Source organism: Nilaparvata lugens, chromosome 7 (genome assembly GCF_014356525.2).
Source record: "Nilaparvata lugens isolate BPH chromosome 7, ASM1435652v1, whole genome shotgun sequence".
NCBI lineage: Eukaryota > Metazoa > Arthropoda > Insecta > Hemiptera > Delphacidae > Nilaparvata > Nilaparvata lugens.
In genome coordinates, this window is record NC_052510.1 from 34,124,620 (window position 1) to 34,148,814 (window position 24,195).

Consider the following 24,195-nt stretch of genomic DNA (forward strand, 5'->3'; position numbering starts at 1 on the left):
ATGTAGATATGAGAAACAAAAACCGTCCGTGATTGGAGAAAAATGTTAGTTCATTATGATCGATATTAGGTACCAAATTATTTCAAGTAATACTGGATTGATAGCTTGCAAGTAATATCATAGAGAAATGTTGCACAATTAGGTCTACTATGCATGACATTGATATAATTATATATTCTGTACTCTAAACCATACTCCTGCTCAATGTGGTAGAATTGAAAAAATATTTGATTTATCTCAAGAAAATTTTTCATAGAAATAGATAGTTACAACATCAATATTAACTGCAAATTCAATACTCACGTTTATAAATCGAGTAACGCTAACCAAATAGTAATTACTGAAAACCAGTTACAACATTCAAGTGAATGAAAATAATTTTCAAGGTAATAAAACAAATAACAATAATATGCTTTGCAATTCTTACCAATCAAAGTCTTCTTTCCACTCAATTAGAAATTATATTGTTCTAACAATGTAATATCAAAAGCTAGATCAATCTCCTCATAGTAAAATTTATTAGTTTGGAATGTATTCCTCATATTTTTGCTGAGAATACAACTACTTGCAAACAGTCAGAGCCTCCTACAAAGTTTTGGAAATTAAGAAAAGTAGTCGAAATCTCCGAATCAAGAATTTTGAGTCAGAACTACTTGTTAAAAAGGATGGATTTGTCTAAAAAGACAGGATCGTATAATAAAATGGTTTACCAATTATATCAAGTACCGGTAAACTGGGGAGACTTTATCCCAATTTTGGGGAGTTGAAATTTCAAACAGCTTGAAATCAATACTTAAGTTGAAAAAAATCTGTGGCAATATTTTTATTGTGTTCTGTAATGTTTAAAGAGTATTTTTCATTATAAAAAGTTGGTATTTTTCTTAACTTTAACAAAGATATATTTTTTTGAAAATAAGAGACAATGTCAACCAGTGGTTACTTTGAAAAAGTAATCAGGGGTGACTTTGTCTCACTTTGAAAAATATATGGAAAAAGTTTATTTTCAAGAGTTAGACAAAGTGAAACCAACTGTTAACCTTAAAAATGAATAATGACATTGAAAACGAATGAAATCTACTTCAAAAAATCACAAATTATTTATTGAAAAAATATTTCAGTTTCTGCTGCCTGAAAAACGTTTGTAGCGTCGAGGCATGTTTAGTTGGCTCCAGCTGCAGAATCAGCAAAAAATGAATATTGAGAACGTATCAATTTTAAGCAAGGTGAATATTTTGGTTTATTAGGTAGAATACATTATATTTATAATATTTTGAGTTGTATTTGCATTATATCCTGCATAATATCACAATTTTTATACTGGGACAAAGTCACCCCAAGTTTAACCTAAAAATTACATTGTTCTATTTAACTAGTGACAGAACCCTAACCAGTTCAACTATGGATATTATGGATATAACAATTGAAATATAATAAAAAGGCAAAAATGAAATTTACTCGCCGATATCATAAGCCTTTCAGAAATAAGTTTTCCAATACGAAGTTTTCCGACAACAAAATCACAAGATGAAGCAAGTAGTTAGGTTTTATGTCGATAATTCAACTAATATACCGAAATTCGACAAGATATCGATTGTAGAACCTCGATAATGATCAGGGCTACGGGTATCAATGTTGAACATCGATTTCGGATATTATACATCGGAGATAAACTGATTTGAATATTTTTCAGCGAGGTGGGTCAAAGTCACCCCGGTCGACGGTATAGTATTATTGAATATGATGTTTCAGAAGTGTGAAAGCTAAAATGACAGTCGAATAAAATAATGTAACACTTTATTTCTCTGTATAACTAACATTTCTTAAAATAACACTACAACTAACACTACAAGTTAATAGTGATAATAAATACATCTACATTAGAAAATTTACAAAATACATTGCATTTCAAAGCTGCGCAACCTTAAATTTTTCAATAAAGTCGGATTTTTTTATACTACTTTCATTATATATGATATTGTATTATCATAATCACTTGAAGGATAGACAACGAATTTCCTGAACTTTGTTTTTCAACAGTCAAAACCAACATGTAATATTTAGTTGTAGTAAATTATATCATAGAGAAACGATAGCATAAGTTTATTACGCTATTGTTTCTCTATGATTATATTCTCACAAGACAAGAGTGAAACACAACTGAATACAACTGCCTTTTATTGAGGAAACCATATATCATTTTCATAGCCTTTTTGGTAGAAATTTATATGTTAAGGAAATTATTAAGGGAATCACAGACATCCGATATAAAGGTTTACACTAATACAAATTTCAATTAGGTATTAAAAACGACATCGCTGTGCATTCTACCGCTTGAAAATAAAAAACGTATCATACAATAAATAAAATAATAAGATTTAGTTGACGTTAAAGGATATTAATGGCCGAATTGAAATGTTAAAACTCCTAATCAACCATTGTAGAAGTCCATCTAAGTCAGATATTTTCAAAGAAAAGTTTCAGCCGTATAAGTGAATGACATGAGCTAGGATAAAAACATCCGACAAACGTTTCTAACTTGAAATTTGAAAAATAAAAAATTGTCTTACAGTTTGATGTCTTTATCAAGAAATTGACTTCAGTTTTCAATGGAACCACTAGAAAATTGCGGTACTTTGAAAACACATACTGAAAGTGGCCGACTATCGATAGCATCAGGCAGAGGCAGTTGTCACATATTACATCTTATCCAAGTTGCAGCAGTAAATCCACCACTGGAACTGGCTTTCTCTTAGAATTTGAATCTCTTCTGAAATCCAATCTAAAAACTTAACATAACATTCGAGAGAGCAAAACTGGAATGAATTTTTGAAATAGATGAACGATTTGAAAATTTAACACTAAAATTTAAAATTTATTCAAAAACAGAGAATTTCAAGAAATTGGGAGAAGTAAAAGATAAGTTGAAATTTCCAAACAAATAGTGTTCATCTATTTTTGTGAATTGTCACTAAAATTACTATTTGAATATTTCAAGTAGTAGTGTTGCATTTTTCAAATCGCTATAACATAACAGTGAATGGTTTACTTTATCACATGATAAAATAATTTTGCTACATTAAATATAATTTCAACTATTAAAAATTTTAGTAGAAAGCAATCTAATATTTCCAAGTAGGAAAGGTTAACCTATTGTGTTTCTAATTATTATATCAAAACAATTCGTTCTAAAAAACAATATTGAACCTCTAGTTTATTAAAATCGTATAATGAAGTGAGTCGTACATTTGCAAAACCTACTTTTTACTTTTTCAAGTCTATCCACAACACACAATCAGAAATTTTCAGGAAGCGCAAATACAATTTAAAGAGTTATCAATTCTCTGTTTAAGTTATTCTTTCACAGTCTCTATTTTTCTCACATGATTTGTGTAACTAAACTTATTCAATCTACGTAGAATTCACTGAAAATATAATGATGATTTAATGCAATTTTCAAAAACGAGCCTTTACTCATTTCTTGGATGATTTGCACAATTTGTCGTAAACTAGCTAGCTTTATTAGAGAAACTGGTCAATTGATGTCTAAATTTGCCATCATCCCAAGCACATTGAAATTTATGCTAAGATAAAGCTAAAGCTATTTCGTATTGAAAGCTTATGAACAAGCTTGAAAGCTTTTAATGGGAATTTTATAGTTCTAATTATAAATGAAACTTACTGTAAATGTAAATTTTCTTTTTGCTAAGTGTGATTACCGAATGAGAATCCGTAATGAGTGAAAGAGCTTACCTTACTAGAATAGCGAGGCATTTTAAGCAAGAAAAAGCAAGTGTAGCTCTCAGGTAGAAATTGATCAGGTGGACTGTACTTATCCAAAACCTGCAATAATAAAAAGTAATTATTAAATCAAATCATAAATATTTAAAAGCAGAATATTCAGAAATGATTATAAAAGAAGAAAATAAATAACCATTTTAAAGAAAGAACGTTGCATAAGATATTTAAATTTCCATATTAAAATCGTCTCTCTTCCTATATCTGCTTCGAAGAATGCATTTTTTAAGATGATTACTTCTTAAAGAAGATCGTATCTTATGAGATAAAAGCTAATTTTCTACAATACTTTGAAAAAACATCACTGCGTTGTACTATCATGTATCACAAAAAATAAATTTGGAATTATATATTCAGCAAATGAGTTAATAAATCCACACAACATAGAAAAATAGATACAATGCACAATGTTTCATCAACACTTACGTAGGTAAATTAACAAGAAAACTCTGCTTAATATTTACTTCGAGAGTGTGTGGCGTTAGCCTTTAGGGATGATTCAAGAATAATTTTCTAGTACAGTACCTGCAGTACAAAGTCTCTGCCTCTGAAGTCAGCGATCGTCCTAGGTAGTCTCGTTCTGCCCCAGACAAATCGCAAAAATAGAGATCGCTCTTGATTACTGAACTCCTCCATAACTTCCCAGAACCACTGCACCAATGGCGAATGCACGTCGATTCCTGCAATCATAATACATCAATATTTATGAACAAAGCATCTGACGTAGCTTGTTTGAAAAGTGATCACAATAAATAATAAAAGAATAACTGACTCTGAAAATATGTACCTAATGAAAAAATATACAGTATAACATATAGCTTGAACAGTTAATTTAAGCTTACGCACTTGTAGTGAAACTGACACGTTAACAAATAACTAACGACAAGGTGGAACATATACCCGACAATATTAATGCACTATTATTATAATAACTAGCAGAAACCCGTGCTCCGCAAGGATCTATTTTACAAATTGACAAGCTGAAAACTTGACGTAATAAAATTTTGAAGAATTGAAAATAGACCTATAACCATCCTGGGTTATTAAGAATGTATGAAAAATTTCAAGTTAATTTAGTCCTGTAGTTCAGACTTGATGATGTGTCAAACATAATAATTTCCCTATCCCGTACGTGTAGAAGCCAGCTCTTTACTTTATTATATACATAGTTAACGGCTGCAAGACTGTGGAACAGAATAGTGGTGAAACTATGATAGCGCCAGAAGTGTCTCAAACACAATAGTAGGTACTACATGAAATTTTTGAAAGTGATTTGAAAAAAAATGTTAAAACAACAGAACTGAAAGTTGTCTACCTTATCATTCTAACTCTATTTAGAGAGGTTTTCGTTTGAGCCGAATGTAAATCTATATATACCCAATCTTTTTGTACCGCAAAAAAGTCAAAGTATTTCATGTCACACTTGACTTTATTTTATGAATCATGAATTTTATCTGACAATCAATATTTTCATTTACATCTCAATACGGACTTTCTATGTGCTTAGTCATGCAGCATTCATTATTCCGAAAACATATTCTTCTCAATCAATTGGTAGTAATATCTATCAGTAAAGTGTTGAATTAAAAAAAAAATAGATAGGTTAAATCAGTGTTTCAAAGATGAATTCAATGTTTTCATAGTTGTTGATTGTCAATAGATGGTCCAGGAAATATGCGATGAATATGTACGATGAATCACACAGAATTCCATATTCTTTCCATCTTCCATTTTAGGATGAATATAAGCTAAGCTAAATTCAAACAAATTGTAAATTATTCTTTCATTCTTCAGTAATTAATGAATACAATATGATCAACTCTCTTTCATGAGGTGAATAATTATTTTTCAACATTTTCCAGTTTCTCAATGATAGGGGAGTGATAATTATTTGTATAGGTCTTCTAAAGAACCATTATCTACAGCTGGTACCATTCAACTACACTTTAACTCCAAACTACCGTTTTAATACCAGTACACAATTCATCACACGGTGACGTGTTTATTACAGCTGGTAACTTTAGATGCTAAATCATATTATCACAATATGATCTTGAATCATGATCATCTTCCCGTCCTTCAGTAGCCGCTCGGCCGACAATTTTGAGAACATAGGTCAGTAAAATGGATTAATGAATAATTATTATTAGCCCCTCTTTTAAAATTTCTTTTTAGATACCATCCCCAATATTCACACAACATATTGGTTTCCAATTTCATGCCGTTATGTCAAGTAGCCTACTTCTCAAGTCTATAGGGAACAAACAAACACACAAACAGACATTAATATTTATAGATATAGATTTACATTCGGCTCAAACAAAAACCTCTCTAAATGGAGATAGAATGATAAGGTAGGCAACTTTCAGTTCTGTTGTTTAAACTTTTTTTTCAAATCACTTTCAAAAAGTTCACCTACTATTGTGTTTGAGACACTTCTGGCGCTATCATAGTTTCACCACTATTCTGTTCCACAGTCCTATCTCTTGCAGCCGTTAACTATATATATAATAAAGTAAAGCGCTGGCTTCTACACGTACGGGATAGGAAAATAATCATGTTTGACACATCATCACGTCTGAACTACTGGACTAATTAACTTGAAATTTTGCATACATTCTCAATTAACCAAGGATGGTTATAGGCCTATTTTCAATTCTTCAAAATTTCATTACGTCAAGTTTTCAGTTTGTTAAGTTTTAAAATAGATCCTTGCGGAGCACGGGTTTCTGCTAGTTATAGTATATATTATCATGTTTCTTTGGCCTGTGTTCTTTATAAATGTCCTGTAACATCTAAAGGTGCGTCCACACATGTCGAACCGCGCAGCAAACTGTGCATTCCTCCGAACATCTTGCCTTTCAGTGAACATAAGCATAAATTATGTTTCATAATGTTAAAAATCAGCTGTTAATCATTCGCCGTACCGTACTCCGAACCGTTCGCCGTTCCGCTTGCCTCTGTTCTAACTGTTCGCCTCACCACACTCCGAACGCTGTACTTTTCAGCCAATCAGAGCCCTCGATTACAATTCGGCGTGCAGCTCGCTCTACAATATTTTGGCTATCCATCACAAGTGGAAAATATGCAAACATGAATACAAAAGTATGGACCATTTTTTATTTGATTAAATTCATGTTTTGAACAGTTCATTGTTATGTACTCAGTACATCGATAATTCATTCAACTAATTCTGTAGGGACAAATATAATCATTTGTCTTCTTTATTGATAATCAATTTCATCAACTAATCATAAACTGACTGAAAAAATTCTTCAATTCCCATGAATTTAATTAATAGAATTATATGAATCTAAAGTGTAGGTCATATCACAAAGAGTTCGATTCTTTTTGGCAAGAAACGTGTTATTCGAAACAGAAATCATTGTTATTTTACTGAAAGATAGGATAAATTGAATGGTTTCCCTTTCAGGGGGAGTTTTGACAACCCAAAAACTTATTTTTCATTTGAGGAAACATCGAAAAGGTGCATAGGATCTTATTTTTTTGTTCAGATTGCCAAAATACCCCTCATTTCAATATTACAATTTTCGACTGACTGTACAGTGAGTCAATCATTCTATCAGAGCTCGAATAATTTTGAAATTGTAATTAAATAAAAATGGTAGAGAATAATCAATTCATGTAAATATCAACACCTTTATTCGAAGACATATTATTAACTGCATGCGTTTTCATATTGCCGATACAGCATTGATAAAACTGTAGACGTTTATTTAGCAGTCTCAAAAAACTGTTCTAGCTGAAAAATTAATAATCCATACCACGTGTAGGCCTATACATTGCAAAAAAGAAATTCAAAACTATGGTTTTCCTAAACATATGTTCTTGATATAATTTCTTTGATGCAGCTGTTTCACATTCACCATATTATTATACAGAGTTTGTGAAAAAAAATTATTGATTAGGCTGCCAAAACAATACTATTATTATATCAATAATAATAATTAATTATCAAAACAATACTATTATTATATTAATAATAATATTATTAAACATATTTATCAATTATCAGAACAATATGATTGAGGTTAAGTGGAATCAGGTAGAAAGCAATCATAGAACAGATGTACTTTTTTGAATTTCTATCATATGATTTTGTTATTTTCAATGATTAAACCATATGTTAGAATATCTCATGTCAATCAATAAATTATCTCAGTTCCATATTATGGCGTTCACCTTACAATGTTCATAAGCTTACTTAATAGGATCCTTTTTCATCCTTTGAAACCCTTAAGAGACAAAATCCGTTCTAAGTGCGCGTCTAGCATGTTTGAAGAATATTTTTCCAAATTTTCAAATCTGTAGGACAATTAGTTTGAGCTGTAGTGTGATTTTACATCAACATTTTCGAAAAATCCCCTCTCCAGAACCCCCCTGTGCTCCTGATCGAAATTTTTCTGCATAGATCTAATTTTTTCCTGTAGCTGAACAAAAAAGTTCCTCATGACTTAGCTGCGCAATGAGCGGTTAAAAAGTACAAAATTTTGGGGGGGCCAGCTCCCTCAGGGGGGCAAATTTCTGAAAATCCTATCTTAGTGGATGTTTTGAGGCTACCATAAATAATTGTGCAAAATTTCAAGTTTTTAGGCTCAGTAGTTTGGGCTGTGGTGTGATTTCAGTCTGTCAGGGCTTAGCCTTTTATAGATATAGAGATTTATTACCAGCTGTGAAACACTCGAGCATATTCAGACCAAGACGGTTAGCAACTATCTGCTTTTCTGTCTGGTGGATTCACGGAGGATCGGCAGCCTTGATTGCGGGTTGATTTGGTTTGTGCTTTCCTCTCCTTCCCCCTCTCCCAAAGAGGCAAGATAACCTCTCTCCCTCACTCCTCCTTCATCCTCCCCGTTTATCTTCCAACCCAGCACTTCAAGAAGCGTGCTCGAGAAGTCAACATCGTTTCGTTCCGTTTCTCCTGTTCCGTGGCGTTCGAGCTGAACGCAATTACCTCGTCTCGTTTCGTGATATATGTACAATATCATATAGGCCTACGCATAAAGACAGGATATCGTCAGCAGTAACTTCTACACACAAGATACAGTCCACTTCCTTGCCAGTTCCAAGGTTAGTGCAAATTAAAGACTTGCTTTTGGGGCTGTCGACGTTTTCGTAAATTAAATCTTAACTGTACCCCAATCCAAAGGTTTGGGGACAGGACGGGATTACCACTGTCTAATGCCCGGTTGCAGAGTCGACAAATAACGTCACCCATAGTTAACAGCGCGGACTCAACTATTTAACAGGCCAATTTCGTAATTCGTTGCAGAGACGTTCTGTTAGCTATTTCTCTGCCGATAGGTAACAGCGCGCCAACAAACAGGTTTTTCCGTTGCAGGGACGAAAACCCTACAGGCAGATGACGTCAGTTGAGGCTGCCAATAACTAAATGTGCTCTTAATTTAAATGCCCAAAATCGTGTTTATAAATCCACTATACAGTCGCGCCAAGTGTATTTTAAGGTTATGTTAACTTGTTTGCATGTTTTAAAAGACAGACGAAAATGATCATCATAATATGGTTTATTACATTATAATAACGTTGACTATCTGAAACTGTAGATAAAGTGTGAATAAACTGAATAAAATGTCATTGACTATTTGAGTGGCTAAGTAGTAATTCAAATAATCATTATTATCAATTTTAATAATAAACACGGTATGCAGTCATTAGAAATATATCTCGTAAATTGGCTGCTTTGCGTAGGTACAAGATATATCAAAGTTTTATTCAAGATACTTGTTTCAAAATGTAGATATATCACTAATATAAAAGATTCTCTCATATTAAAGGCTTCAAATTTTTATTAGAATTACTGTACCTATTTTAATTATTGGAAGTTTTATGAGAAAGACCTATTTATTTTGTTGTATTACAAAACGGGGTTTTCAACAAAAATTGCTAAAGGTTTGTTCTCAATGCAACAAAATTCTATCCTAACTTGTATAATCACTTCTTTGTATAAGTTGATAAGCTTTGAAACTTGTCCCAGATACTGGTGGTAATTGGGGCTCAAAAGCCTATTATATTTAAACTTTGGATACATTTGTTGTATTAGATGCGTGCCTTGAGCTACAGAAATTAAGGGAGAAAACTGAAGTTTCTAACGTTCATCACCTTTCACTGGTGAGGTATTATTAATATAATTTATACAATAATAAATACACTAGTCACTTATTTTACTTCTACCTCTAATTTTATTTTACGTAGGCTAATTCATTCATTTAGCTATCACAAATTCAAACCAACTTAACTGAAAATAATTACAAATTAGTCTGCAGTTTACGATCTTAATTCCTTAACCTCCAAAAATCAACAACGCACAGCAGACGATGCAGTGTTGTGATCTTGTGATAAAAAGTGCCATGTTGTGACGTCATCTGACTGGAGGTTTGGAAGAACTGTTCACAGTGATTCTCTCCTCGTTACCAATACATTAGTTCGATACCGCGCAAAAAGTGGTATGAGCAGCAGTGTGACTATGTGTGAGCCTTATCAGAGCCATAGTTTAAAGGAGTCTGGCAAACGACTCTGCAACGAACATCTATTTATGGGCGCGTTGTTAACTAATGGTTCTGTTAACTATGGGTGACTTTATGTAGCGACTCTGCAACCGGGCATAAGGGTATGATCACATTGGATGCAAGTTTGCGCAAGTGCATGCGTAGCCACGCGTGCAGATGAGAATCGAAGTCTGGAAAGAGTCATAGAATTACGTTGTGACTTCGCTGCTCACACTGATTGCAAGTGCATGCAAGTGTACGCACACTTGCGAACAGAGTGAGCAGCGGCAGACAAGTCACCACGTGTTTTTATGGCTCTTTCAAGATTTTGTTTATCATCTACACGCGTGGTTACACTTGCGCAAACATGCTACCAATGTGATCATTACCCTTAGGTGGGATCGGTCAAAGACGCTCTCTAATCGCAGCAATGATTTGGTTGAAATGAGATGACAGACCATCTAGGTAGCCGCCATTGAAGGAGAGCTTTATAATAACCTACCAATCGAGCTGCAGTCTATAACTAATAATAATAATATTTTAAAAAATAAATTAGGTTATACAACTTCCTTGCTTCAAAATTTTATTATTCTATATTTATAAAAGGCTAAGTCCCGACAGATTGAAATCAAACCACAGCCCGAACTACTGAGCCTACAAACTTGAAATTTTGCACAATTGTTCATGGTAGCCTCAAGACATCCACTAAGAAAGGATTTTCAGAAATTTGCCCCCCTGAGGGAGCTGGGCCCTCAAAAATTTCGTACTTTTTAACCGCTCATTGCACAGCAAAGTCATGAGGAACTTTTTTGTTTAGCTACGTAAAAAAATAGATCTATGCAAAAAAATTCCGATTATGAGCACAGGGGGGTTCAGGAGAGGGCATTTTTCAAAAACATTGATGTAAAATCACACTACAGCTCAGAATAATTGGCCTACAGACTTGAAACTTTGCACAAATATTCTTCAAACATGCTAGACGCGCACTAAGAACGGATTTTGAGATATTTTGCCTCTAAGGGTTTCAAAGGATAAAAAGTATCCTATTAAGTAAGCTTATGAACATGGTAAGGTGAACGTCATATGGAACTGAGATAATTGACACATGATATTCTAACATATGTTGTAATCATTGGAAAGCTTAAAATAATCTTATCAATCAGCTGATCGAATTAATTTTGCGTTGATCTAGAGCGCGAGTTTGCCACATGTGAGTTCCATTGTTGTATGCTTGGCCAGTTCGGTTTGCGCCTTCTATCAGCTGCATAAATGGAGTCTCATACATGACGATTAGAACAGATATTTTCTCTGGTTAGGAGTTTGTTGATAATTCTTTTTTCAAATTCAAATTTTATTGCCATCAAAAATCACATTGAAAACTTTCTTAATAGAAAGATACAAAAAGATATAACAAGATTAGAAAAACAAAATGTCAAACATATACCTACATTTATTTGTAGCACAGCCAGAAAAAGACAAACTTGAGTAATAGCCTAGCCTCCTCTAATACATTACTCTAATGTGTTAGATGAGGGTATGGTACTAGCCGTGAGTTCATTCAATATAACTTATATTTTTTATTAATATTTTGTGATTAAAAAGTACAAGTTGATGAGAGATGTGAGTAATTCCTTATATTTGATCCAAATGGTAATTCATTGTAGTAGTCGGGGTCACTGCTATCACAAGTTTTTTATTCTGGAGCTAATAAATTTCATAGGTACTGATTGTCCATAATGTATCCAGTGTCCATAATGGAAGTGATTGAACTACTCAAAATTAATGGCTTACTGGTCCCGCATAGAATGTGGTGATTGAGCCTGCCTTTTTTGAGCGTTGACTATTTATTAATAATAAAGCTTCATTTACAACTAGCTTTCCCGGCGAAATTCGAACCGCCAAAAGTCAATGTATCTCATGTCACACTTGACTTTATTTGATGAATCATCAATTTTATCTGACAATCAATATTTTCATTTACATCTCAATACGGACTTTCTATGTGCTTAGTCATGCAGCATTCATTATTCCGAAAACATATTCTTCTCAATCAATTGGTAGTAATATCTATCAGTAAAGTGTTGAATTAAAAAAAAAAATAGACAGGTTAAATCAGTGTTTCAAAGATGAATTTAATGTTGTCATAGTTGTTGATTGTCAATAGATGGTCCAGGAAGTATGCGATGTACGATGAATCACATAGAATTCCATATTCTTTCCATCTTCCATTTTAGGATGAATATAAGCTAAGCTAAATTAAAACAAATTGTAAATTATTCTGCAATTAAATGAATGCAATATGAACAACTCTCTTACATGAGGTGAATAATTTTATTCCAACATTTTCCAGTTACTCAATGATAGGGGATTGATCATTATTTGTATAGGTCTTCTAAGGAACCATTATCTACAGCTGGTACAAATCAACTACACTTCAACTCTAAACTACCATTTTAATACCAGTAGCCTACACAATTTATCATAGGGTGACTTGTTTATGACAGCTGGTAATTTTAGATGCTGAATCATATTATCTCAATATGATCTTGAATCATGATAACCTTCCCGTTCTTCGGTAGCCGCTAGGCCGACAATTTCGAAAACATAGGTCTGTAAAATGGATTAATAAATAATTATTATTAGTCCCCCTATTGAAATTTCTGGTCAGAAACCATCCCCAATATTCACACAACATATTCCCAAAGTTTCATGCCGTTATGTCAAGTATTTTTCAAGTCTATAGGGAACAAACACACAAACAGAAATTCATTTATATATATATATATATATATATATATATATATATATATATATATGATTTCATTCGGCTCAAACAAAAGCCTCTCTAAATGGAGGTAGAATGATAAGGTTGACAACTTTCAGTTCTGTTGTTTTAACATTTTTTTTCAAATCACTATCAAAAAGTTCATGTAGTACCTACTATTGTGTTTGAGACACTTCTGGCGCTATCATAGTTTCACCACTATTCTGTTCCACAGTCCTATCTCTTGCAGTCGTTAACTATATCTATAATAAAGTAAAGAGCTAGCTTATACACGTACGGGATAGGAAAATTATGTTTGACGCAACATCACGTCTGAACTACTGGACTAATTAACTAGAAATTTTGCATATAGATTCTTAATAATTAATCAAAGAAGGTTATAGGCCTATTTTCAATGCTTCAAAATTTCATTACGTCAAGTTTTCAGTTTGTCAAGTTTTAAAATAGATCCTTGCGGAGCACGGGTTCCTGCTAGTTACAGTATACATGATTTCTGTGAAACAAGATAGAGGTTTATGAAAAAACATATGTTTTTTTCATAAATTATCGTATTACCTGTAATATTGTTAAGACATATTTCGTGTACAGTAACTGCTTTCTATGACTGTATTTATGTTCTACTTTCTATGTTTGTCATGGCGATATTCAACTGGTTTTTGTGAAAATTCCGTGTTGAATAAATATATATAATATCTTTTCCATTATTAGCACGCCAACACTACAATCACCATGTCTCATGACGCAGCATATTTATAAAAATGATACTAGAGAATACATTTTAAAATGCTTTCAGTCCCTTCATAATTGCTGATAATAAAAAAGTGATTCTATAGGGAGTCCGATGTTGATAAACGAAATTTTGTTGAGTTGAGAGGGCATACTTTACTTTACTTTCCTTATTCGTCATATCATGCAACTGCAACAAGGAAGCAACGATCCTGCAGTATATGTGATACGTCAAAGTGTAATCTAATATATTACTACTATCCTTCATCTTTCAACACAACAGACAAGGAAAGTCAACAGATTTCACATAAAGCAAAAATCAACTTTTAAAAGTTACATAAAATAAGGAACTGCCCAAGTGTTGTACCTTTGTAGGTGGCGACTGATTTGAGTAGGTTGAGCGGAATGTCGGGTGAGCCACACACCATTGTCTCGAGCTCGTGGCCGTTGAAGAGTGTGAGCAGGGGTACAGGCACCACCTTCGCCATTCCCTCTCGCACGGCTGCCACCTGCTCGTCGAATTCGTGTAGTCTGCAACACCAAGCACTGGTGGTATCATACAACACATAACACACTCAAGTCACCTAAATCAACAAAACTGGATTTTTTGCAAAGAATTTTCAAGTGTGATTAGAACTTTTTCAATCTGTAAGGTATTTTTGGAGTTTTTCTAAACCAGTTTTTGAAATTTCTTCCTTGTTATTGCAAGGTATTATTTCTTGAAGATGATGGTTTCTCAATCCATTCCGAGCTGCGATGTATTAAAACATGGTTTCGATGTATCTGACTGCACGTCGTTGTAGATACATCAAAACCGTGTGTGAATTACTTCTTCTGTCTTTATTCCTCCTTCTTATTGGAATCCTGTCAAAAAATATTAATAAATACTTTTCTTTGTTTGGATAAGTTTACAAACTCTTGTCTAATATGAGTTTAATAATATGATAATTTTTTAATTCCACACTGACATGCAATCAATTATTTAATGTAGGTAATAAACAGTTTGTTTACAACAATAAATTTGTGCAATTTACGCTACAGTCTCTGAGTAAAAAAATGCCTATTTCATTAAAAATAATGACATTAATGTAGTATCATTGGTAGATAAAATAATAAGGTAGTCCTTGTGCTATTTTTCTTCCAGATTTGTAGGTGACAAAGTAGGTGATAAGGTAATTGACTGCATGTTAGTGAAAAAGTGAAAGAATAAATAATAATCTTAGTTCAATAATTATTATAATGATTGTTACCAACAAGACTACTACTTCTAAATACTACCTATGAAAACTATATTCATGAAAAATAAAAATGCATCATATAGGCCTATATACAACTTAAAACTTTCAAACTGTTATAACTACTCTGCTTTTGATATAATCACTCACACCATACCGTTCAAAGGTGTTGGTTCTAAATATTGGATAATAGGATTGACAATTGATATTATAGATCCTTATTTTAAAAGTAAAATCGTTGAATAGATATGATAATGGATGCATTTGAACTATGGAATAAATCAAAATAAAGGAGATGAGAAGTTTTTTCGTTTAATGTTTATATTTAGTTCATTTTATTCAATTTTTAATTGACAATAATGATATTAAACTATTCCATTTTATTATACATGCATGCATAACATTTTTTCCCTCTTGCATTTTCCTATCAATTACAAAAATCTCTCTATTGACCTATATCGGTTGCAATTAGCCAAGCACTTAGCTATAATCAATAATTCTTGATTAGGTACTTCAATCTCAAAAATGCACAATTGAGAAAAGAGAGTAGAATGAGAATATTGTAATAATGTCAATCAATTTGTAGCAAAATATATAAATTTATTATTTTATTATCCATTTTAATGATTCATGATTTTATTCAGAAAAAAAATATACTGACAAAAAAATCAGGAATCTTAAAGTGAATCAGGTTGCCAGCTTACCTATACTGTAGAGCCAGTCTTATATACTCGTGTCTATTCTCGTAGGTGATTCTGCGATGTACTGAAGAGAGTGGTATGTCGGTGCCAGCAGCCGAGTAAGTGGAGAATGGCATGTCCACATTTTGAAACTCTTTTTCATCCTGACTCATGTCTCTTATGCATAAAAGTCCTGAAAATTATAATTTTAGAATATGAATAGAGGAAAATAATTACGTCTTCCATCCATGGTTAATTTAAAACAATAGATGAAAAAACACAGTTTATTTTGTCAAATCCACCTTTTATACATTATAGAGAAATTCCACAATATCTTTTCCTATTCAACAAATTTTATCAAAACGATAGATTGAAGTTTTATATATGTAGACTGAAGCATTTGAAGATACAAGAATTTCAATGAGAAAAAAATAATAAAAAAGACAAACAATCAGATCATGATCAAATATCATCACTCTACCTTTAAAATAATAAATCCATAAAATAATACTAATCTAATCTAATAAAATAATAATAATTTGTCCAAAAAATAACAATGTTTTATTAATCTTCAATATTGTTGACTTTGAAACATTTTATGCATGGGATTTGGAAGTAAATTTGATTATTGTTACGATTATTGCAACTTATTTCAATGAATAACAGCGAATTATTTGAATCGCTAAGAAAATAATTTATTACCTGGCACATAATCACGATCAACCTCAGTCAAATCTCCAGGACAGAGCGTGATGCCAGCCAGTTGCTTCCAAACAGGTTCGGCCAGGTTCAGACTTAACGGACTGCCTGTTCTGATTGCAATACCCATCAGCATGCCTGAAAAACAAATTTTCAAAAGTGTTAACGCTGTAACAGTGCAAGATCAAGTATTTACAGTTTGATACACTTGAATTAATTGTGTTCAAAATTTATATCGTTCATTGTAAGTTTACAATTGTTATTTATTCATTTGTACAATTGATCTGCTGCTTTTTCACATTCCATCATTTGCTTTTTAAATGACAGTAATCATATCATTTTTGTGTAGTTGAGAAGTTGTTATTGTGGTAATTGTTCTTATTTAATGAAAAATACTAAGAAATTGTCAATAACCACAGATTTATTGATACTTAGAAAGACCGACTAAATACAAGGGCAGCAGAATCTATACTAGTAGGCGAGTACTGCTATTGGTCAAGGGCATGAAGGCCTGTCATTGGCCCAGCTAGACAGTCTCCTCCCACTCAACGGTGTCACAAAATGGCGGCTTAAGCAACAAACTCGCCATGATAACATTTTTTTTATAAAAAAGAAGTAGCATTATTTTAGTTTATATTATTGGCATAGCTGAATTGTTCTGGTTACCACAATAGGTTTATGCCAACACTAACAATATTTCTTGATAATCTTTACACGATAAATTAGTGGATTTAATTCTATTACTTAATGCTAGATTCCTTTTTTCCGCAATAATAAGTTTCATGTGTGCAGGTTTATTTCAGGTATTATTCTGTTTACTTTTGTTTATAGTTTTATTCCTTAAATTCAATAGTATTAGTTATATACTTTTTTCTTTTTCATGTATATCTGCAATATAGGTTTCATGTATTCAAGGTTTTCTATTATTTTGTTTTTAGTTTTATTCCTTTAACTTGAAAGAATTAGTTATATACTATATTTTTTTAAATTGTACTGTTCAGTGTGCGTTATGAGGGCAATAATGGGATCTAGTTTTCAGGTGCCATCGAATGTGTATTATTATTATTTTCAGATAAATAATAATCTCTATGTACATTAAGGTATTATCGATTACCTAGGAATTTGAACATGGAGATGTGGAGCGGTGACTTGACAGCGGGGTTGAGGAGGAAGCAGTCGCGATTGGTGCCGGTGTCGTCGCGGCCATTGGGGGTGGGGATCAGTAGAGGCAGAGACCCGTTCTGCAGCTCGTCGCACATCTCAGCAATGCTCTCGCTGTACCCACCTCCGCAGTCATCCACGCTCTCACCTCAAACACAAAATACACTTTTCAATTGATTCAACTTACTAGATTTTCTCGGGAAATTTTAATACATTTTCAACATCCATAAAATTAAAGAATATTTTTATCTATTTATTTATAATTTTTACAAAGTAGCACTGATTGGGAGAGAAAAACTAAGGATACTCCTTGTACCATTTTTCTCCCAAATTTATATAACATTTTAAAAGTCCGAGATAGGGTTATGGTTTCACTTTTCTAAAATTTAGTCTATTTTCACTAAAAAAAACAACGAAAACTAAGAATTTTAAATTAGGATGGTTGAAAATAGAATAAAAAACAAAAATATCACACTCAAATCACCATTAATTGGAACATTTTTGAGTAATTTGACAAAATTGAGAGCCAGAAAAAACACAATACCAATCATTCCATATGAAGCATCCATACAGAGTGTCTCACGAAAAGTGTAATAGCCGAGAACCATAGATTCTACAAGAAATTTGAAATAAAAAATGTTCCGTAAAATTTTCTTATATCGACCTCAGTTTTCGAGATATATCTAATTTTCGATATTTTTGAAAAACGTCAATAACTAGTTAACTATCAGTCAAAATCTAATTCTAAGAATATGGTTTGAAAGAAAAATGAATTTCCAATAAGATTCATATAACTTAAATTGTATGAATCTTTCCTCTTTTCAACCATATCTTTAAAATTGGATTTTGACGGATAGTTTTCTAATTATTGTAGTTTTTCTAAAATATTGGAAAATCGATTCCTCGATAACTAAGGGAGATATAAGAAAATTCTAAAAAGGATGATTGAGGAGGTGGAGAAGGTGCAACGTTTCTTTCTGAAAAAGATCTTCAGCTTGCCAGTGTGGGCACCTGACTACTGCTTGTTCTTGGAGACAGGATTGAGGCCACTGCTGCTCTACACGTTGAAGCTGCATCTCAAATACTTGCATCGATGCATGAGGCTGCCTGACCACAGATATCCCAGTATACTGCTCAGGAAAATCATTAAGGAAAAAGTATTCTGGCATAACAACTGGATGGATCTGCAAAGGGTGTGGGGAGTTCCTGCTGCAGGCTTCTTAACGTGCGATATCCAGAAGGTTATCAACAAGGTTGATGAGGGGCTGCAGCGCGGGTTCAAGGAAAGATTGTGAGGAGGATGCTCGATCTATCCACAACTTGCAGATTTCACCGATTATGTACATCAACCGATCGAATTAGCGCTGGTGAAGTGGTTTTTGAAGGCGAGGACAGAGCTTATTCTGCTGAACAAGTACTTATTTGGCCGGGAGGTGAGGATCTGCTCGCTCTGCAGCATGAAGGAGGAGGAAGATGTAGCGCACTTTATTGCCAGATGCCCTGTCCTCGCTGAAATACGGAGAAGACACCTTCAGAAGAGTATCCTACCTGAAGAGGAGCTGCTGTCACATCTGAATGGACGGGACTGGCAGGCAGTGAGCAGCTACTGCAAGGATGCCTGGCTGTATAGATACTTCCTGGTTCAGCAATTCAATTTCTAACTTATATGAACTTTTGTGAAAGCATAATTTTCAATATCTTCTTTATTTATATGATTATTTGCTATTTCTAATTAACTCCCCCAGACGGCACTAAGCCATGGGATGAAAACGCCTTCAATGATTTGCTTTGTATACTGATTTTTTTGTGGATTAATTGAATAAAGGCCATTTATTATTATTATTATTAAAAGTGATGATTTCTTGATCCATTCCGAGCTGCTTTGTATTAACACACTTTTTTATGTATTTGAACACGACATGCAGTCAATTATTAAGTAAATAGTATATTTCGCACCTAGGGCCGAAAATGAGACTTTTCCGGCTCGAAATCGGTTTTCAAGTCCAAGGCCGTAGGCCGAGGACTAAAAAAGATTGAGAACCGGAAAAAAACATTTTTGCCCTTGGTGCGAACGCTATTTTTCGCCACACAGAGAAATAAACAATATATATATATATATATTCTCATATATATATGGATATATAAGGATATATATAAGGATCTCATATATATATATATAATATATATATATATTATATATATATATATATATATGAGAATAATTGTTTATTAAGCACTTCCAAGAGCAAAAGTGGAAGGTCATAGCTCTAGCAAATCTAAGGTAATCTGAATATCAGGAAATTGTCCAAGTATTTTTATTTTTTATTCTGATTTGTTTAAATAAATAACCTAAAAGATTTTGTTGAATTATGTGGGAGGTTGAGTTTATACTTTATTATTCTTTCAAATTTATTTATTTATTTGAAAATTTACATATTTGAGGGCACCAGGAACTGAATCCCATTATTGCCCTCATAACACACATTGAGCATACAATTTGAAAATACAATAAATTAAAATGAAAATAGAATAACTTAACTAATATACTATTGAGTTTTAGAAAAAACAAAATACAAAAAAAAATAATAGAAAACCTTGTAAATATGAAACTTATAGTATAGCAGATAAAAGAAGAAGAACTAAGTATGTAACTAATACTGAAGAATTCAAGAAGAAGAAAAGAAAAAAGAAACAAAGAAAAGAGAATTATGGAAACTTTGCAAATATGAAACTTATAAATAAAAACACTAATATATTATGTAATACATAGGAAAGAAAAAAAAAGGCAAAACTCAACAAACATAAATCTTATTCAAGTCCCGCCTGAACACACTGTCTGAATCAAAAAAATCTAATGCATTATTAAGCCTATTGTATAATCGAAGAGACCTAAACAGGGGAGCATTGTAACCACTGACCGTTCTACATCTGATAATATCAAAGGTGGGATGATCTCTGGAATTGAACGCAGGAACATGGAACCTGATCAATGAGAGCAGCGAAGGAGAAGAAAATCGACCCCTTAACAGACCATGCACGAAAATCAATGAGTTTCTCTCCCGTCGTAATCTCAATGATAAAAAGTGAAAGGTACCTCTCAAACGGTCTGTAGGAAAACCCAAAGGACAGGATTGGCCGAAGCGCTTGTAATAGAGAAACCTCAAAAACATATTCTGAACCACCTCAAGACCATGAGTACACAAATCAGTATAAGGGTTCCAAATCACAGAGCAATATTCCAACACACTCCAGACCAATGACACATAAACAGTACATATTGCATCAAGGTTATTGAAGTTAGCTGTATTCCTCATAACAAAACCTAGCATTTTATTGGCTCTAGCTATGCTATAGTCTATGTGCACTGAGAACCTGAGACAGCTATCAAAGATTACACCCAAATCCTTACATGTATCGACTCTTTCCAGATTCATACCATGTACTTCATAAGAAAAGTTCATCTCCAAATTTTTTCTAGAGAATGAGATACACTTACACTTCCTAACATTCAAGTCAAGTCCATTGATAGAAGACCATCTAGCCAATCTGTCAAGATCTTGCTGCAACAAATTACAATCATTGGAGTTAGTAATCTCCATGTAGAGCTTTACATCATCAGCAAAGATCAAACATTTTGCTTTCTCTAACTGGAGAGGCAGTTCATTGATCAATAGAAGGAATAAAAGAGGACCAAGTACACTCCCCTGTGGAACTCCTGAAGTGCTGAAAAAGGGAGTTGATCTAGAACACCTGACCATAACATAATTGGTACGATGGAATAAGTAACTTCTGAAAAGATTCACAAGTTGCACACAAAAACCCAAATCATCAAGTCTCTTCAACAGTGCTCCCTGATCAACACGATCAAATGCTTTTGCATAGTCTGTGTAAATGACATCAACCTCACCTCCAGAATCCATTACCCTCGAAACATCCATAGTGAACTCCATCAAATTGGTGACCACAGACCTTCCAGGGAGAAACCCATGTTGACAGTCTGATATCAGAGGACGGGAGTAACACAAAATCTCACCATACAAAACACGCTCAAAAACCTTTGCGAAGACTGACAGCAGGGAGATCGGACGATAGTTATCAATCAGATCCTTCCTGCCAGACTTGAAAATGGGTATTACCTTGGAAATCTTCCACCTTGTAGGAAATAAACCTTTCGCCAAAGATAAATCGAATATATATTTCAATGGGTCAACCAACACATCTCTGCAACCTTTCACTATGAATGCAGGAACCTCATCCTCACCAGGAGTAGTGAGTGGCTTCATTCTATTAATTGCCCTCCTTATGCTCTCACCAGAAACTGATGAAACAGCTAATGAACTGGAAGCCAAATCCCTTCTAATTCCATTTTCCTCCTTCTAATTCCAATCTGATTCACGTTATCACTAAAGGTGCAAGTAATTGGAGTATAAACCGACTTGAAGTACTCAGCAAAACCATCGGGCAATTCAGATCCCACAAAGGCCCTATCACCGAGCTCCATTCTCTGACAGATCCCCTTAGCCTCACGCTTACTATTCACAAACTTCCAGAACTCCTTCGACTCACCCTTGATATTCCTCTGTACCCTAGTCATATACTCATCATGAGAACAGGATATAAGATTCTTCAGCTCTCTTCTAATATCGTTGAACCGATTTCTATGATAGGCCGAAAAATTTTTCTTCCGTGCGAGTTTGTTTTTCCTCTTAATCATCTGTATGATATTCCGATTAAACCAAGGAGGATACTTTGTGTTAATTGCATTGACACGTTTTTTTGGGATGGTGAGATCGAAACATGAATATATGATTGAATAAAAAAGATCTACCGCTGAATCAACATCTTTAATACTATAAAGAACCTGCCAATTATAATCTCTAAGGATATTGTAAAGAGAAAGATAGTCCGCTCTCCTGAAATCATACTTCAACTCCCCATCAGATTGATGCTGATGAACCCCCGACTCAACTGGATACCTGTCAGCAATTCCATGCTCAGAGCTGGGTGATGTTCAACATCTTCATGGACCAAAGGCAAAGACTCATGTTTGAGTCCTTCAATCTGCATACTAGACATTACCAAATCAAGTGTACGGCCATTGGCATTTTTAACATTATTATAAGATTGAAGATCAAAAAATGCTGAGAAATTGTTTAACTTTTTTGCACACATAGTACCATTCATTAAATCAAAATCCTTGTCATTATTTCAGGTAAGTTGAAATCACCAGCTATGAACAATTTATCTTTAATTATATGAGAGTATGATTCGATGTGATCAAAATATGATTCAAAGTCACCTATGAGAGCATTATTACAAAAGTAGACAATGTTAATATATATAGGACAAGTGGGTAATAGAATACGAATCATCAGATTCTCTGAATTTCTGAGATTATGAGACGAATTAATATCAAAACATTCCTCCGAGGGTATGTCCCTACGAACGGCAATCAGCACACCTCCACCACGACAAGAGTCGCTACCAGGTCTGTCTCTATGATAAACAGTGTATCTCTCATCAAAAAATTCAGAATCAACAAAACTAGAATTAAGCCAAGTCTCCGTTATCAAAATCATATCATAATCACAGGCAAGCACCGATTGAAGGAAACAATGAGTCTTCGTTCTGAGACCCCTTACATTTTGATAATAAACTTTCAAGGAATTAATGCAATAGTTCATTGAGAAATTGAGAATCATAAGATCATCTTACCAGCCGCTCATCAAATAGAATAATTCAGTTACAGTCAGGAATATAAGTACATAATATCAGTTTTCTCTAATCTTAGACATGATAAGCTTGAAAAATAATCGTGACAGTATTTAATTTACACATTACCAGCCAACTATCATATCAGCATGCATGGTAATTGGGTGATAACAACTAATTCTATGATTCCACATAAAACAATGTAGACATCTTCAAATTATCATTTATTTAGTGAGATATTATTTAACTTACTTGATTGGGCTTGACAAAAATGAAAGAAGAAAGCATAATAAACAAATGGATCGGTTGCGGAATTTTGAAAGCTATAGGACTATCAGTTGAAAAGATAAAACTGCTTTTAACACAGAATAACAGTGTATATAGTCAATTCAGTAGAATGAGTTGTACTGTGGAACTGTACAGATATACATCAGCAAGATAATTTCAATACTGTACTGCCTTCATTGATAAGATAGATTAACTTGCCAGATAGTTTCGACTACAAGATATTTAGTCATAGTAGAATAGATCATTTCCACAACTAAGTGTCAGTAATAATAATGAATGCAAATCGTAGCAATAATCATTCAAAAACCCAATCAACTAATACCAATCGGTTAAAAACAATGTGAATATCCTATCAATTCTTGGAGAAGAATCAATCCAAAAATGCTCAACAACCTCGCGCACCCCGCCCCACACCAGGCCTACATATCCGTGACCCACTGCTTCTTATCAAAATACAGACACAATAAGCACAGCACCAGCCGACGAAAAGCAGAAAGCGCGCGCCCGCAACGCACAAGTACACACGCACCACAACAAACTAATTCGCATGAAAATCAGTGGAGGACGTTGGACTATTATGTTATCAG

General features: G+C 33.5%; 1 protein-coding gene across 1 annotated transcript in view; it reads right to left on the bottom strand.

Annotated features, from left to right (window-relative positions):
* Positions 1-1,777: 1,777 nt before the first annotated feature.
* Positions 1,778-24,195, bottom strand: part of LOC111051412 (E3 ubiquitin-protein ligase HERC2) — a 258,746-nt gene continuing 236,328 nt past the window's right edge. Inside the window, exons 78-83 of the mRNA XM_039431914.1 lie at positions 17,562-17,756; positions 16,451-16,585; positions 15,773-15,941; positions 14,201-14,364; positions 4,321-4,475; positions 1,778-3,840 (exon numbers count right to left, since the gene is read on the bottom strand). Of these exons, the coding sequence (XP_039287848.1) occupies positions 3,703-3,840; positions 4,321-4,475; positions 14,201-14,364; positions 15,773-15,941; positions 16,451-16,585; positions 17,562-17,756 (956 nt within the window). The 3' untranslated portion in view covers positions 1,778-3,702. The remainder of the gene's footprint in view (positions 3,841-4,320; positions 4,476-14,200; positions 14,365-15,772; positions 15,942-16,450; positions 16,586-17,561; positions 17,757-24,195) is intronic.